This window comes from Euleptes europaea, chromosome 2 (assembly GCF_029931775.1).
Source record: "Euleptes europaea isolate rEulEur1 chromosome 2, rEulEur1.hap1, whole genome shotgun sequence".
Classification (NCBI taxonomy): Eukaryota; Metazoa; Chordata; class Lepidosauria; order Squamata; family Sphaerodactylidae; genus Euleptes; species Euleptes europaea.
Window position 1 is genome coordinate 65,533,087 of NC_079313.1, and position 15,349 is coordinate 65,548,435.

General features: G+C 40.0%; 1 protein-coding gene across 5 annotated transcripts in view; it reads right to left on the minus strand.

The window, feature by feature from the left end:
- NFIA (nuclear factor I A) overlaps positions 1–15,349 on the minus strand; it is a 556,273-nt gene that overhangs the window by 36,137 nt on the left and 504,787 nt on the right. For all 5 annotated transcript variants that reach the window (XM_056845664.1, XM_056845662.1, XM_056845665.1 and 2 more), the window contains 2 exons: positions 8,033–8,211; positions 1,558–1,723 (listed from right to left, as the gene is read on the minus strand). In XM_056845664.1, coding sequence (XP_056701642.1) covers positions 1,558–1,723; positions 8,033–8,211 — 345 coding nt within the window. The remainder of the gene's footprint in view (positions 1–1,557; positions 1,724–8,032; positions 8,212–15,349) is intronic.

Below are 15,349 nucleotides of genomic sequence, written 5' to 3' on the forward strand. Positions count from 1 at the left end.
TACCAGTAAATTTACGAGAACTGGAAAGAGGCTTAAGTCCTGGGTGGGGGGCTGCCTCCAGGTGAAAGTTTCCCCCCTCCAGCCAATCACCCCATGTTACTGACGCTAAAGCTGGAACTAGAGGATCAGCCAAATGAGAGGGCCCTACAGAAGCCGCTGCTCTCAGTAAGCTCCCATCATTGCGCCATCTTGAAAAGCCACACGACCTCGCTGCAAAGACCATGACGTCTGTGGAGTTTGGAGAATTTTGGTTTTCAGATTTACAGACAAAGGATACTCAACCTGTAGTAACTGTGCACTGATCAGGGTTGTGAAGAGTCAAAACTGTCTCTGTTTCACCCAGGATTCATCCAGGATCGAACACATGCGTTTCGCCTAATGTGCAGGATCGAACACATGCGTTTCGCCTAATGTGCAGGGATTAAAGGAGGATAAAGCGACCATGCATTTTTGCCCCAAGTGACAAGGCATGGTGTTATAGCTGCTACTGCATAAAAGACTGGTGTTGTTTCCTGGCTGCAGAAAGCAGAAAGTCACATAGTTGTTTTCCTGGTTATGTTTTCTCCTCTCACTCCTTGCCAGCAGTGGCTCATGTGGTGGATCACATGGACTGTTCTAGCTCCCACCACTGATAACCACTGAAGGGGGAGAACACTGTGGTATTCTTACCAGAGGCAGTCAGGAGGCAACAGTGGTGGCGCTGAGGCTACAGCGGCAGAACTGTGGATGTGCAGCTAGTGGCTAGCAGAAGTTGGTATCAGGAAGTGGCTGTGCACCAGCATGGTGCCACAGCTGTGGTCCTGGCATATATTTTCTGTTTCCTGACATCCTTTGATAAGGACATCACAGTGGTGGGGCCCAGAATTCTTCCAGTGCCTTATCAGACAAGCTGCTGCTATTCTTTGTAAATGAGATGGGGGAAACTTAGCTCTTTAATGTATTACTGCAGCTGGACAAACATTTTGGTACATCATTTCTGCTGTTTATATGAGATACAGAAGCTAGCTATGTTTCTAGTCTAGGTACTTGCTCTTTCTTTCTTGGGAACAGCTTTGATTTGTTATGGATTCCTGGCTTTGCAGCATGGCTGTTGTATGAACAGTGGCTGGCAGAGAGAGACAAAGGAGCTAGAGCTGTCAACCGAAAGGAGTCGGGAGGGTAGTGTAGAAGACTACACTATCAAATAACTTTTATATACCATATAAAGGCTCAGAAACGTATGGTATAATCATGTGACATAATCATGGCTCAAACCTAATTTTTGCGGTTTGATAAATTTGTGTGGGCGCAAATTCCTATGATCCTGGAAAAATTTTGCATCTGGATCTTCACTAAAAGGTAATAACGACAAAAAGGTTACCCTAGTCAAAAAGCAATTTGAAAGTCCACCCTGATTATGTCCAGTAGGAATCAATCTTGGTATTATTGTTGTGTCCTCAGTAGTTTGATGTAATTGAGAGGTTTTCTTGTTTTTGTTTCATTTTACAGAACCATGAACAAATTGCTGATAAAGCTCCATCAAACAACTCTTTCGTTCCTCTTGGAAGCGGTACTTACTTGGTGAAGTGGGAGAGGTGGCACCTCCTTCTGTCGACGTGGCTGGAGGCTTTGTGTCTGGCACTGGCAGAGGCACAGGCCTGGCCATCGGTGGCGGAGGTGGTGGTGGCAACATTGGGGTAGGAAGGAATGGATTGTGCACCTTGCCTTGGCTGCTACCATTGGGCTGCCAAAACACAAGAAAACAAACTGTTAACTGATGCTGATAGCAATGATTTGGAAATCTTACATCTACCTATAATTGCTTGATGCTGAAGAAAACAAACAACTCTCTAAGTTAAAAATAAGAAATATTTAGCTTAACAAATTTAAAATCTACCCTGGCAGTTCCATTTTGTCCATACAATGACTCGCTGATATCTCAAGCATCTTTATTCAAATGGTGTTCACATAAAGCAGCTGTTTTTAATTTTATAGGCTCTCTTAAGCCTTAGAATTGCCTATGAACTGAATCAGACATGACATGGAGCTTTCAAGTGGTTTTCAGATGGCTCATATCCACAGCTGGTTCGCCACCAAAGCAACTGCTTAGTGAGGCCTAATTTGCAGGGTCCCACCATGCCTGCTCCTTGCTTGTGATGGCAAGGTAGGAAGTAACTGACAATTGTCATTACAAAACTACAAAGCTGCTGCCAAAATCTGAGGTGAGCCCACTGCACCACTGTTTGCTTTTAGCCAATGAGTCTATCCCCTGTGATGCTGCTTGAACAGGAAAGCATCTTCATCCAGCTCTGGTAATGTCGAATGGACCACTTAGGTTGTATTTTTCAGTCCACTCAGTTACTGGTTGAGTTCAAGCATAGCAACAAATCTCTGTTTGTTTTTGACAGGCACAAACATTGCTTGTTTGCCATGCTGGCATGCTCCCTCTCTTTCCCCCTTCCTTGCTCTCCTCATGAGTAGTGTATGATTGAAGGTTTACTGGTTTTGAAAGCCTTCACACTCAGAATTTCCATGACATCCAAATGAAGATGCCTAGCCAAATCTGAGATCCCCATTCGTGTTCTCTACCAACTGGGATTCTAAATGCACTTGCATTTGGATGTCGAGGCAAATTGGAATTGGACTGAAATTACGAAGTTTTCAATTGCACTTGGACAAAATGTGGGGAGAAGGGGGAGCAAATGTGCAAACATGCTATGTTGATGCCTGTCACAAATAAATAGATGTTTGTTGGTATGTCTGAACCCAGCAGTGAGACAAAAGGTTGAACTGAAAAGTGCAACTGTATAGTTTCTAAAATTCCTGAGATTTTTCTCCTTTCAAAAATACCAACTAGGTATCTGATATTTTTTTAAAAAGAAAGAAAAGTCCAGGATACATTTTTAAAAACTGCCTTTTTGGAGTCTTATAAGGGTTTTGAGTTAGGTAATCAAATTTTCTGTCAAACATGGCAGGGTCAAGGTTTACAGTATTCTGCATGTTCTTCTTGCACTGACTGGATATAAGAACATAAGAAAGGCCCTGCTGGATCAGACCAAGGCCCATCAAGTCCAGCAGTCTGTTCACACAGTAGCCAACCAGGTGCCTCTAGGAAGCCACTAACAAGACGAGTGCAGCAGCACCATCCTGCCTGTGTTCCACCGCACCCAAAATAATAGGCATGCTCCTCTGATACTAGAGAGAATAGGTATACAGCATGACTAATATTCATTCTAACTAACAGCCATGAATACTCCTCTCCTCCATGAATATGTCCACTCCCCTCTTAAAGCCCTCCAAGCTGGCAGCCATCGCCACATCCTGGGGCAGGGAGTTCCACAATTTAACTATGCATTGTGTGAAAAAATACTTCCTTTTATCTGTTTTGAATCTCTCACCCTCCAGCTTTAGCAGATGACCCCGTGTTCTAGTATTATGGGAGAGGGAGAAAAACCTCTCCCTGTCCACTCTCTCCAAACCATGCATAATTTTATAGACCTCTATCATGTCTCCTCTCAGCCGCCTTCTTTCCAAGCTAAACAGCCCTAAGCATCTTAACCACTCCCCATAGGACAGTTGCTCTAGTCCCCTAATCATTTTGGTTGCTCTTTTCTGCACCTTCTCAAGCTCTGTAATATCCTTTTTTAGGTGTGGTGACCAGAACTGTACACAGTATTCCAAGTGTGGTCTCACCATAGATTTGTGGAAGGGCAGTATGATATCAGCATTTTTATTCTCTATTCCTCGTCTAATTATAGCCAGCATGGAATTTGCCTTTTTTACAGCAGCCGCACACTGGGTTGACATCTTCATTGAGCTATCCACTACCACCCCAAGATATTAAAGCATTAACACTAAACATTTTTAAATGTAGAGTTTACATTTCTGCAAAATGTACTTTGAAAATACTTATGTTATATCCATTTAATTCACATTAGTTGTTGACTTCAAGGATTTAATGAAGCTAAGCCCTTTAGTCTATCATATCTCTTGTAAGTAATTTTAATTCCATCAATTGATTTTTAAAATCAGACTGATGCAGTTGAAGAACATTAATTTTTGTGATTTTAGGCAACTCACTAATCCACTTTGACTTTCTGGGGTTTCTTTTTAAGATTGGGTAGAGTGAACGCTGCCATCTGGTATGACAAAAAATAGTGAAACTCATAGGAATAATTCACATATGACAGCAAACCATGGTTTGCCATTATGGAAATGAACCTCGGCACTCTCTCTTGATTTTTACATTGTGCTTGGCTGATAATTTATTTATTTAAAACATTTCTAAGCTGCCTTTCCATCTAATTTAGGGTCTCCAAGGTGGCGCACAATAAAACATTAAAACAATTTAAACACAAACACATGAACAGGAGGAAGGGTCAATGAGAATCAGTGAGTGAATGCCAAACAAAACAGAAAAAGTTTTCACCTCTTGGAGGAAAATGATAGAAGGGGAAAAATTCATTTCCGTGGAAACTGATTTCATAATTTTGGGGCCGTAACTTAGAAGGCCCTTCCTTAGATTGCTACCTATCTAGCCTCAGATGGTGGAGGCACCCGAAACGGCATTTAAAGATGATCATAGTGGTTGGAAAGGTTCATATAGTGGTAGATGATCTGTAAGGTATGCTGGCCCCAAGCCATACAGTGCGCTTTAAAGGTCCATGCCAGGAACTTGAAGCAGACTGAGAGCCCAAGTAGGAAGAACAAGACTGGAGGGATATGTTCCCTATTACCCACTCCAGCCAGAATTCTGGCTGCATCATTCTGCAGCAATTGTAGCTTACAAACACTGTTCAAGAGCCACCCACGTGGAGTGTAATGCAGTAGTTTAGTTTAGATGAATCTAAATTAATAATTTCTTTCTTTGTGGAGAGCTATGATTTGTTGTACATCCAAACAACAAATTATGGTTTGTTCTCTTGTCTTCGAACCAGGATTGTGAAGCAGGATTAGAACCAACCAGACTATAATTGGTGATGTGGATGAAACACTAAACTATGGTTTGCCACTGAAGTGTGTATGATTAATTTGTAATCAGCATGAGAGAAGAGAAAGGAAATCTGAAAATTTCCAAGGCCCATTCACCATATGGACCAATCATGGTTTGTAGTTATATATGAATTGTGCCAAACTCATGACTTGAATATGGTAGCACTACTCCTGTTTATAAGCTTCGTTTTTTCTTAGAAATTTCAGGTGAAAGTAATCTGTGCAATTATGCCTTTGTCTTTAAAGACCGGTGTAATTTTGTAGTCCCTTTTCTGAAGCAATCTTCTGCTTTATACATACTGGACTGGATTGTCCATTTATTCTGTCAGAACCTGTGCATTCTTTCCAGTGCAACATGTCAATGGAACAAATCTAACCCAGTGTTCATGTTCACCACAGCACACTAAGGAAATTGCTATTCAAAATGATCTCTGTTTTACTGTCTAGATAAAAATGTATTTGTTATCCAAGCTGGGAAAGTATTCTAAGTTTGTACTGGCTACAATATACAGAATCAGAAACATATTAACAATGTGATTATTAACTAACACAGGTAACAAATTGGGTAATAAAAGCCATCATTTACATGCTTAGCATTATGTACAGCAGAAATGCTATGGGTAGAAACAACTAGGGGCAATAATCATTTTGCAGCCTTTATTGTTGACACTATTTTGGATAATGCTGTATGCAGAATTAATCATTTCTGCATACAGATGGAATGTTATTCCAATAACTTGAACATAATTATTAAGTTTGCTTGAGAGAGAAAAGCCCTGAAATCACTCAACCAAAATCTTGGAACACTATTTAATTTTTCAGAGAGATAAGGGGGAAAGATAACAACTCACAGGAATAACAAACCATAAGGAACTGTACTTTTATCTTCTTGAGTTCAAGTACTGGTCAACTTGATCTAAAGTGCTATAAGAAAGTCATTTAAAAAATGAAATGTATGTGGCTGAATTTAAACAGCTGTTTCTTATTCTCCTGTCTAAAGACATAATTAATAAAAATTATAAAGTCCCTGTATTTTGTTAACCTTAGAAGAGCTGGAGTCATAAAGCATGAAGCTTTTCAGTCTGCTATGGTACCTTAGAAGGTGACAGTTGTTTCCTGAGGCTGAGTTAGAAGTTCGGTTCACACATGACTATGTTGTGAAGAATCTTGGGCAAGGGTCAGCTATTGCTAATTTACATGTACACTAACTACGTATTATTCGGTTGTGCTCACATCTGACTACAGATCAGATTCTTTCATCCCTACAAGAATTAGGATCACACAGGCACACCTAAAGTCCTCATATAGGAGAAGGAATCTCCTGCCCAATAAATTCCAGAGATCTTCTGTGTCCTCTTCTCCTGCTCTTGTCTGGCCTAGACTCTCTTACTGGACATGTCCTTTAACTGCAGGACCCTCTGAAAAGGAATGCCAGCACAATGAGAAATCTTGGGGTAAATATGGAAGCAGACATCGTGGTAGCAGATAGGATTAGTCCAAAGCATTTGCTGTGGGGAAGGCAGATCTCCAAATGATTTGGTATTGTATTCTGTAAAGCTTCTGGGAGAGAACAGACTTGGGGGTCTTCTAGAAGACAGTAACTTTTATAAACAGCACAGTCTCTGGTGTTACTCTTCTAATAAAATAATGTTTTATCTGCCTGACCAATATTTTGCCAATATTTGAGTGGTCAACTACCCCAGTATTTTATGTTTATTGGCCAAATACCAACCCAAATACAGTTTCAAAACTTGGGAACACAGTAGCAAGTTTGCATACCCTCCCACATCACAACTATTGTATGAACTGGAGCCTGCACGCATGCTTTCATGGGAATGCATTCATATAAGTCCAGTTCACATAAGACCAGTTCACAGCAGTGGAGTTGTACAAGCCTAAGACATGCTCCCATACCTATCCACATATACATCCCACATATAATGGTCATGTATCAAGTGATCCAGAGTTATATATTTATGACAGGTGCAACCTTTGTTCTGAAAATATGCAGCTTTGGCAGTACATGCAATATGGCTTAATATACCAACAATGGCATTTTAAACTTGACAAATCGTTTCACTTGGTCCTGCTATAGCCTGTCTATTGCACTTCTGTAATAAAATGTTACTATCCAATGGTAGGCATTCAAAAGATCACACTAGAGTAGTTGGCTCACTGGTGCTTTAGCTGTCCCTAAGTGGTTTGCCTGCCCTGACCTGGATGGCCCAGGCTAGCCTGATCTCGTCAGATCTCAAAAGCTAAGCAGGTTCAGCCTTAGTTAGTATTTGGATGGGAGACCACCAAGGAAGTCCAGGGTTGCTATACAGAGGAAGGCACCTGCAAACCACCTCTGTTAGTCTCCTGCCTTGAAAACCCCATAAGGGGTAGCCATAAGTCGGCTGCGACTTAACGGCACTTTACACACACACACAAGTGGTTTACCTAGTTCTGTCCACAGCTCATTCTTTACACAATTCTCTGTGTTGAGAAACTTACAAACTGCATTACATGTGGCACTAGTGGTTCTTCCCAGCCCAGCAATATCTGCACAGCAATATCTGCATCAACATGCAATTCTGGGAATGTGGCCTATGATGCCTATTCTATTGGAAGAAGGTTGCTTGAGCAGGAAAGGCTCCTGCTACTGGATCCGATTAGTAAGTGCCAACCTTTGTGCTGGATCAAATAATTAAATAATATTATATTGTACCTGCACCAATCACTTACATGGCATTGCAGGGACTAATAGGATTTGGATGAAAATTGATCATATTTGTCATAACACGAGGAGGATAAATTATGGACACAATCTAGCCAAATGTAAGCAGTTTAAATTCCCATTAATTTAATTCTTCCCAATCACAAGGAATGGAACATAAATGTGCTTAACCTTGCCTAGATCATGCCCAAAGGTTCTTTCTTGAAACCAATTTTACTGAAATTGTAGTGAATAGCTAACCCCCACACCTTTTTATATGTATAAAACCTGTTAACATAATTCCATGGTTACTGGAGACAGAGGAACAAAAAATATTTGAATAAATAAAAATGGCTTTCTTACATTGAGGAACCCCACCTGTCCAGCCTGCTGACCAGCATCGGGGCAGACAAGTTGGACAAACTCTTTCAGAGTCTCCTGAGGATGATAGCGGATTGCTGGGTGTGAGAAGTATGGCCCAGGCTGCTGAATAATGGGTGATGTTGGAAAATGAAGAGTCGATGGTGTTGCATGTGGACTTGCTATAGGAAAGAAAACAAAAAGAAGTTATAGATTTTTGGAGTTTTGTCAATACAAGTTGTTGTTTTTTCCAAATAACTTTACCTCTTTTTTTAAAAAAATTCCCACCAAGGGTATACACTCTAAAGTATATAACTGATGTTCTATGCAGCTGATCTTCAGAATACATCAGGTCATGCTGAATTCTATAGCCAAGCATAAAGGCAGAGCATAAATGAAGCCAGATTTTAAAACGTCTTTTCTGCATTTTTAGTGGTCATCATTTATAAAGGAGCCAGCAGTCCTTGGTAAAAGTGATGACTATTCATTACCTTAAGAGCCTTTCTAATGAATCCAGCAATAAAAAATGTATTTGGGAGATTACGGTTGATTTAATTGACATTCCATATAATTCTGGTTTGCACATAGGGACTAGTTTTATTTTGAGCAATAAATGGGCAATAACATAATGATGATGCTCTTGCAGATCTTGTTTATGTCACTTTTCCAGCTCAATGGAGGATTATTATTTTTAAGTACTATGCCTTCACGTAAACCAATATTTACATTTTGCTTTTTATAAGAGAAGAATGAAAATCTAAACATTCTCTCGCTCATTTTAGGTATATTGCTGAAAGGAGTTTAGGAATTTGGGGGGGGGATCACACACCAAGGAATTACAGCAAAGATTGGGAAAAGAAATACGTGGTTATTTTAGATATCGTGTTTATCCCAAGACACTGGAACAGCTAAGTACTTTGATGAGTATTAGTGATTTCATCCATTCATTTGCAGCAAACATTAAATGTCTTATAAAACCGTAGTAGTGCAATGTGATGGGATTAATGCCAGACTACGTTTTCCCCTTAAGGAAAGCAACACTTGGAATTTATACTGCAGTACTGCTGAGTGCTCAACATACCGAACATACATTATCCAGTATCAGACTGCTATCAAAGTAGTCTCCATGTGATGGCTTCTCCATGCTGTTATCCTATTGTGGCATATTATTTTGGTCTTCCTTATACTTTAAAGGGTTCTGATAGCTAGTGTTAGTACACAAATGCTCCACATTAAAGTGGAAGGATGGACATGATGCACTGTATTATAAATCATGGTGCCAGTGTGGTGAGGCCAATTCCTACGTTCATCACATGATGGAGGTTATGTGTAGATTGGTTCTCAGTAATCCCTACAAGAGCACTATACAGCCAATAAAACTATCTCTATATTAAGAAAGGGAAAGGGAACTGGTAATTCCCATTACTTTGTTCTCTCCTCAAAGGGGAGAACAAAGGCCATACTCTGTGGCTGATCTCTCGCAGTTTTGAACCCTATATGCCATTGCTGCAGGTGGTGTGCCAAGTTACAGCATTCTCTATTTCATCCCAGGGCCCTGCACCCTCAGAGCTAGGAGCACACAGCCTTTGTGAGGTGGGTGCATGGGAGCGCAACCATGGAGAGATCAGCCATCTGTAAGGATGTGTGGGTCCTTCTACGTCCCGAGTTGGCTGGATGCTCAGAAAAAAATTGGTTCTGAGGATCCTCAGCAAGTGTCCAGGGTGCAGTGTGGGAATGGGCATGGGAGGGAGGAAGTGGTGTGGGGGGATGCTTCTGATTCCCACCGACCAGGGGTCAGACCATGGACCACCACTCATCCAGTCTGGTGGTTCAACCCTCCCTAAGAGTGCCAGAAGGTGCAGGACTCTGAAAGGTGCCATGGGTGGCAGGGTGCCTCCTGTGTCAGATGAGCTCCCATACCCACTCACACTCAATGTGTAGGAGACCAGCTTTGGGTGTTCATGGGGGGGGGATGCGGTGGCCCATGCCAATACTTGCAGGTGCCCATTAGTTTTTGAGGGGACTTGGTCCCTTTAACAGGGGGGTGAACGCCAGCTAGCTTGCCTGCACATACCCTCTTTCAGTCTCTGGGCTGTGATGGCTGCTTGGCTCAGTCCCTGTGCCTCTTGGCCCCTGTGTCTGCCCTGTCCATCAGAGCCTGCCTCCCCACAATGCTGTTACAGACCACCGCAGCGCAGTTGCTGGGGACATTGACATAGTTGCACCAAAAGACAGCCTGCAAAACCCTCCATTTTCCTGCTGGCCACCCCATACCTTTTCCCCACAGGAAGTGGACTAGCAGTGCCAGCCACAGCAGCACTGGAGGCCCTCAGTATTGCTCTGCCCATCTGGTTACTCTGTAAGCTACTAGTTTTAAACAGTGATCATTAATTTGTACAAAATGCAGGTGCATTTTACCACCACAAAACAAACACGTGTCCCCAATGGTTCCACTTATGCCATAACCAAGTGAATTTATAATGGATGCATATCATGGTGCTCCTCCACAGATTCTATCCATTTCAATGTAGCTTGAGCAGAAGAACTACCTCATGCGTTTGGATGTGTTTGCTGTAATTTAATGCATTACATTTTTCTGTGGAGAGAATAATTCACAGTATGCATTTGACTGGTGAAAAGGTGAGCCCCCCACTAATGGCAGGAAAGGCAGAGTATATGAATTTAAATATATATATATATTTGATATGACAAATATTGTTAAATGATACTTTAGTATTTTAAAAACATTAACAATATTCAAACAATGGCACTAGAATAACAGTCATTGACAGGGAATCCCCCCTTTGATGTTACTGCGAGTTGGCGTAGCCCTGTGGAATGCTATGGAGTGGTTACATGGGGCCTGCAAGTAAGGGCAGCTTTCTGGCCTGGGGGGGGTGGATCCCACTGTGGAGGCAGCCACCCCCAGGGAATGGGCTGTATACATGTTACAAAAGACAGCCTCCACTAAGAGATTAGACATATCAGTAAATAAAGCATTCTTCCAGAGCACGAAGAGCAATAAAATTAGAAATGGCAGATTTGAAAAAAGGCTTACATAATTATCTATGGATTAAAAAATCAGTTAAAAAATACAATACAAAATGGAAGCCACATAATTAGAGATGGTTTATTTAGAACTTGGGGAACTACTCGAACAAAAGTCAGTCCTTCAATATCACAATTAATGTCTCCCATAGAAGCATACTATGATAAATATGTGAGGGGAAATAATTATTATATAACATATGGTGATATTATCAACTCTCAAGGAGAAATTAAATCATGGCAAAAGATGAAGGATGAAGGTAAAAACATATAATGGTTGTTATACTTTCAACTAGTCTCAAGATTAAAAAAGGACAATCACACAGCAGGAGGAGTAATAAAGGAATTGACTGAATTTGAAAAAGGGTGATAATGCAACAAAAGGATCATTTATTAGGACAAATTTATCAGCTATTACTTCAATTTGACACAGAAACAGAACAAGTTAAGACATGTATGGTTAGATGGATGCAGAACTTGGAGGAAGAAATATCTTTCCAACAATGGGGAACATTATGGACAAAAGACAAAAAATTTACAGCCAGTCCATCATTAAGGGAAAATTAGTATACAAAGTTTTATCAGTGGTATATTACTCTAAAAGACATTGAGAAGATGAACAAAGATTACAAATGGAAATGCAAAGAGGTGGATGGAACTTTTTATAATTTGCAGTGGAGATGCAATAAGACAAAGAAATATTGGGAAAAGATACACAGTGAAATTCAGAAATTTTTTAAAATCAAACTTCCAATGGAAGCTAAGAGTATGCTATGGGGAGTCTTACCAAAAAAATATCTCAAAATCGTCAGAAGAACTGTTCAGATGTATGATTACAGAGGCCAGAGTTACACTTGCAACAAAATGGAAAGCAGAAAGGTGTCGTTCCAGAGAAGATTGGGAGAGTAATTATACTCTGAAGTATAGGGTTGAACATGCAATGATGGCAAAACTGACAAATTAGGTGAATAAAAGACCAATCAAAGAGTTCCAAGACAAAAGGAAAGCATACTATTTATTTCATCCCTAAAAATGGGGAACCGAAAAAATTGTTGATATGATAGTTAACTTTTTTGAAAAATCTCTTTGATACACTGTATCAAATATATGCCAAATATGGTGGGGGGAAATCAATTTTTAATACTGGGAAGAATTATTAGAAATATAAAATAATTAACTTTTACTAGAAATATAATACAATAATTAAAATTATGTATTGTTAGCTATATTATTTTATAACTCATTTTAATATTCTGATCAATATAAATATTGTGGTTATTTAGTATCAAACAAATAATATTATGATTTAGGATAAGAATATTAAGATAATCATTAACTAATGTTGTCTATTATATTAATTCATAACTGCCAATTTATTTAACACTAAAATGGATATATTTTTCTTTGGTATAATTGTCTTAACTGTCTTGATTGTAAATGAGATCATGATATGATTCCTTCTTGTTATATACTAATTCCAGCTTTTTAAACATGTTTTGATTATATTATAATATTTTTTTTTTAAAAAAATCAACCATTCTTTGGGATATATACAAATTAAAATCTAAAGATTTGCAAAAGGTAAAAACAAATGAACTTGGGATCTATTTTTGTTGAGTTCAAATGCGAAAAGATCGTGATCTTGTGGATTATGGTTCACACACACACACACACAAAGACTCTGAACATGTAGCTTTCTTTTAACAAAACAAATATTTACTATATTATAGGAAGGGTAAACTTGGGATACAAAATAACAACTGTCGTGTCGCTCATAACTTGAGGAAGAAGTGTTTATGCATAGCAAGTCTCTCTCAACTACTAAATGGCAGTTTAACTGCTGCTTCTTGGAATGCAGCTGAACATCACATGACCAGTGCCAGCTTAACTGACCAATTAACACTGGCTAAGTGGCCAGCACTGTTCCCCAATACCATGCAAACAAATATATACAGTTAACTATCTTTGTTGTCCTGACATAGACAAAAACTCGGTGTCTAATTCCCAACAATTAGGCTCTGAAAACGTCGTAACATAAATTACTAGACTATCTAGCTAGGATTTTCTATTACATGGTTTTTTAATCATGCTCCTAAAAATGTTGTGTAGTTATTTTCTGACATGCAACCATGTATATAGTAAAAGGCTGAAGTCTTTTTAAATGTCCATTTCTATTAGTAAATTGTGGATGCTGACATATAGGGGGAAATTTTCATGGTTAGAGTCTTGTTTTAAGGCTTCTGAAATTAAAGGTTATTTGTGATGACAACAAGCCAGGCAGTCTTTGGGCTAAAGAGGACTCTAGCCATGATTACTTTCTATCACACAGACTAGGAAGGAAACAAGATAAAGGGGTTCCCCTCTAATATGGTGTTAGTCTATATAATCAATACATCAACTAGCATAGGCACAAAATGCCAGCTTAGTGTAAGTTTTGCAAAATAAATCAGACGTTATCACACTAAAATAACTGAAATTCCCAATTATTATATCTTTTTCACTAAAAGAAGAAACATGCATTTGTCCTCAGCAACTTAAGTGGCTCATGAACAGCTGCGTATGAACTCTCACGAAGTTACATTTACAAGGAAGGCTATTAACAATTCAAACATTTATGAAACCTCCCCACCTGCTCCAGCCATCAATATTGACTAGAAGCTGAAATGCAGAAAAACCATTCCGGATACCACAGTTCTAGGCCTGCCTATAGCAATGACACAATGATTAAAGGTAACATTTTTAAACTTATTCGTTAAAGCAATCAAGTTAACCTTTGCACAAAACAGTCCTTAAACATTTCATTATTTCAAAACACAATTCTCCCTCTGGTAAACATGGGGGCCTTAGTATTGACCTGCACCAAGGCATCTGCATAACTACATCATTAACTGTGCAATCCTGAATGGGGTGTGTGTGACCCCGAGTTGGCATCGATACTACGTTGCTTTCGGCCCAGGAACGCCCTTTTGTGCTGCCGCAGAGCTATGCCAGCAAAATAGCTGGTGCAGCCCCGTGGAACACAATGGGCAATTTTCATTGGGTAGTATTTTTAAAGCTCTTTTATTTTTCAGGCCGGGAAGCTTTTCAGGAGGTGGTGCAGCAGCTCCATTGCCATCCGTGGCCCAACTATGTTGATAAATGTTTCATTACTAGGTAAAATTGAATCACAAAACCAAGGTGCCAAGCAATGCAAAGGAGTTATGCCCATAACTTTTAATTCTTCAAAGTACCAATTTTGAGGAAGAAAAACCAGTAATAGTTTGGAAGAAAAACCAGTAACTTCAATTTGGAATCCCAGTGTGTTAGCCATCATATCTTGTCTGTCAAAATCCCCTCACCAGACCACAGGTACCGCTAATAATTAGCTTTCTCTAATCTCTGGCCCAAATTCTCAACTCTTGACCACTTTAATCCATTTCCCACATGCCACTGCTTGTCCTCCAAAATCCTCACACGTATAAAACAGCTGCTCCTTCCTCAGTTCTGCCATCTTAAACTTTCATAGTCTCCTTTTATACAGTCAAAGGTGGAAAAACTATATTTTACATCTTTTGCCTTCTCGACAAAAGCTGGTAAAAAGATATTTCACATTCTTTTCACTCTTAACACATCCATGATTTATTTAAATGAAACGGGAGAAAGGATGAGGATGGATCCATGTGACACCGCACGTGGCATTTTATTTATTTATTTGATTTCTACTTCACCCTTTCCTGGCAAAGCTGGGGTCAGGGAGGCTTACAGCAATAATTAAATGTACAAATGTAGGAATAAAACATGTAATTTAAAACCACAATTCCATATTTAACAAAACAAGATGGCATCCTGAACTACGTGGCCACCTCACATAGGTGGAGCTGTCATCAATGGGTGAAGTTTGTCCAGAAGATGTAAATGGGGAGACCAAGAACAGCAGAGAAACTCACAGGTCCAAGGAAAGTAACAGAAAATAGGAGAGTAGGGAAATGGGAGGGGAAAAGGGGAAAGTAAAGGATAGGGGAAAGCGAAGGGAGGACTATTGAGCTACATAACCATCGCTGTCCTCAACCATATGCCCGGCGAAACATCTCCAGCTTACAGGCCCTCCAGAACTGAGCGAAGTCCTGCAGGGCACAGGTCTCACAAGACAGAGAGTTCCACCAGGCTGGGGCCAGGGCTGAAAAGGCTCCGGCCCTGGTCGAGGACAGCCGCATAGTTCTGGGGCCAGTGATCACCAAAGAGTTGTTTCTGGTTGAGCGTAATGCTCTCTGAGGGGTATATCGGGAGAGACAA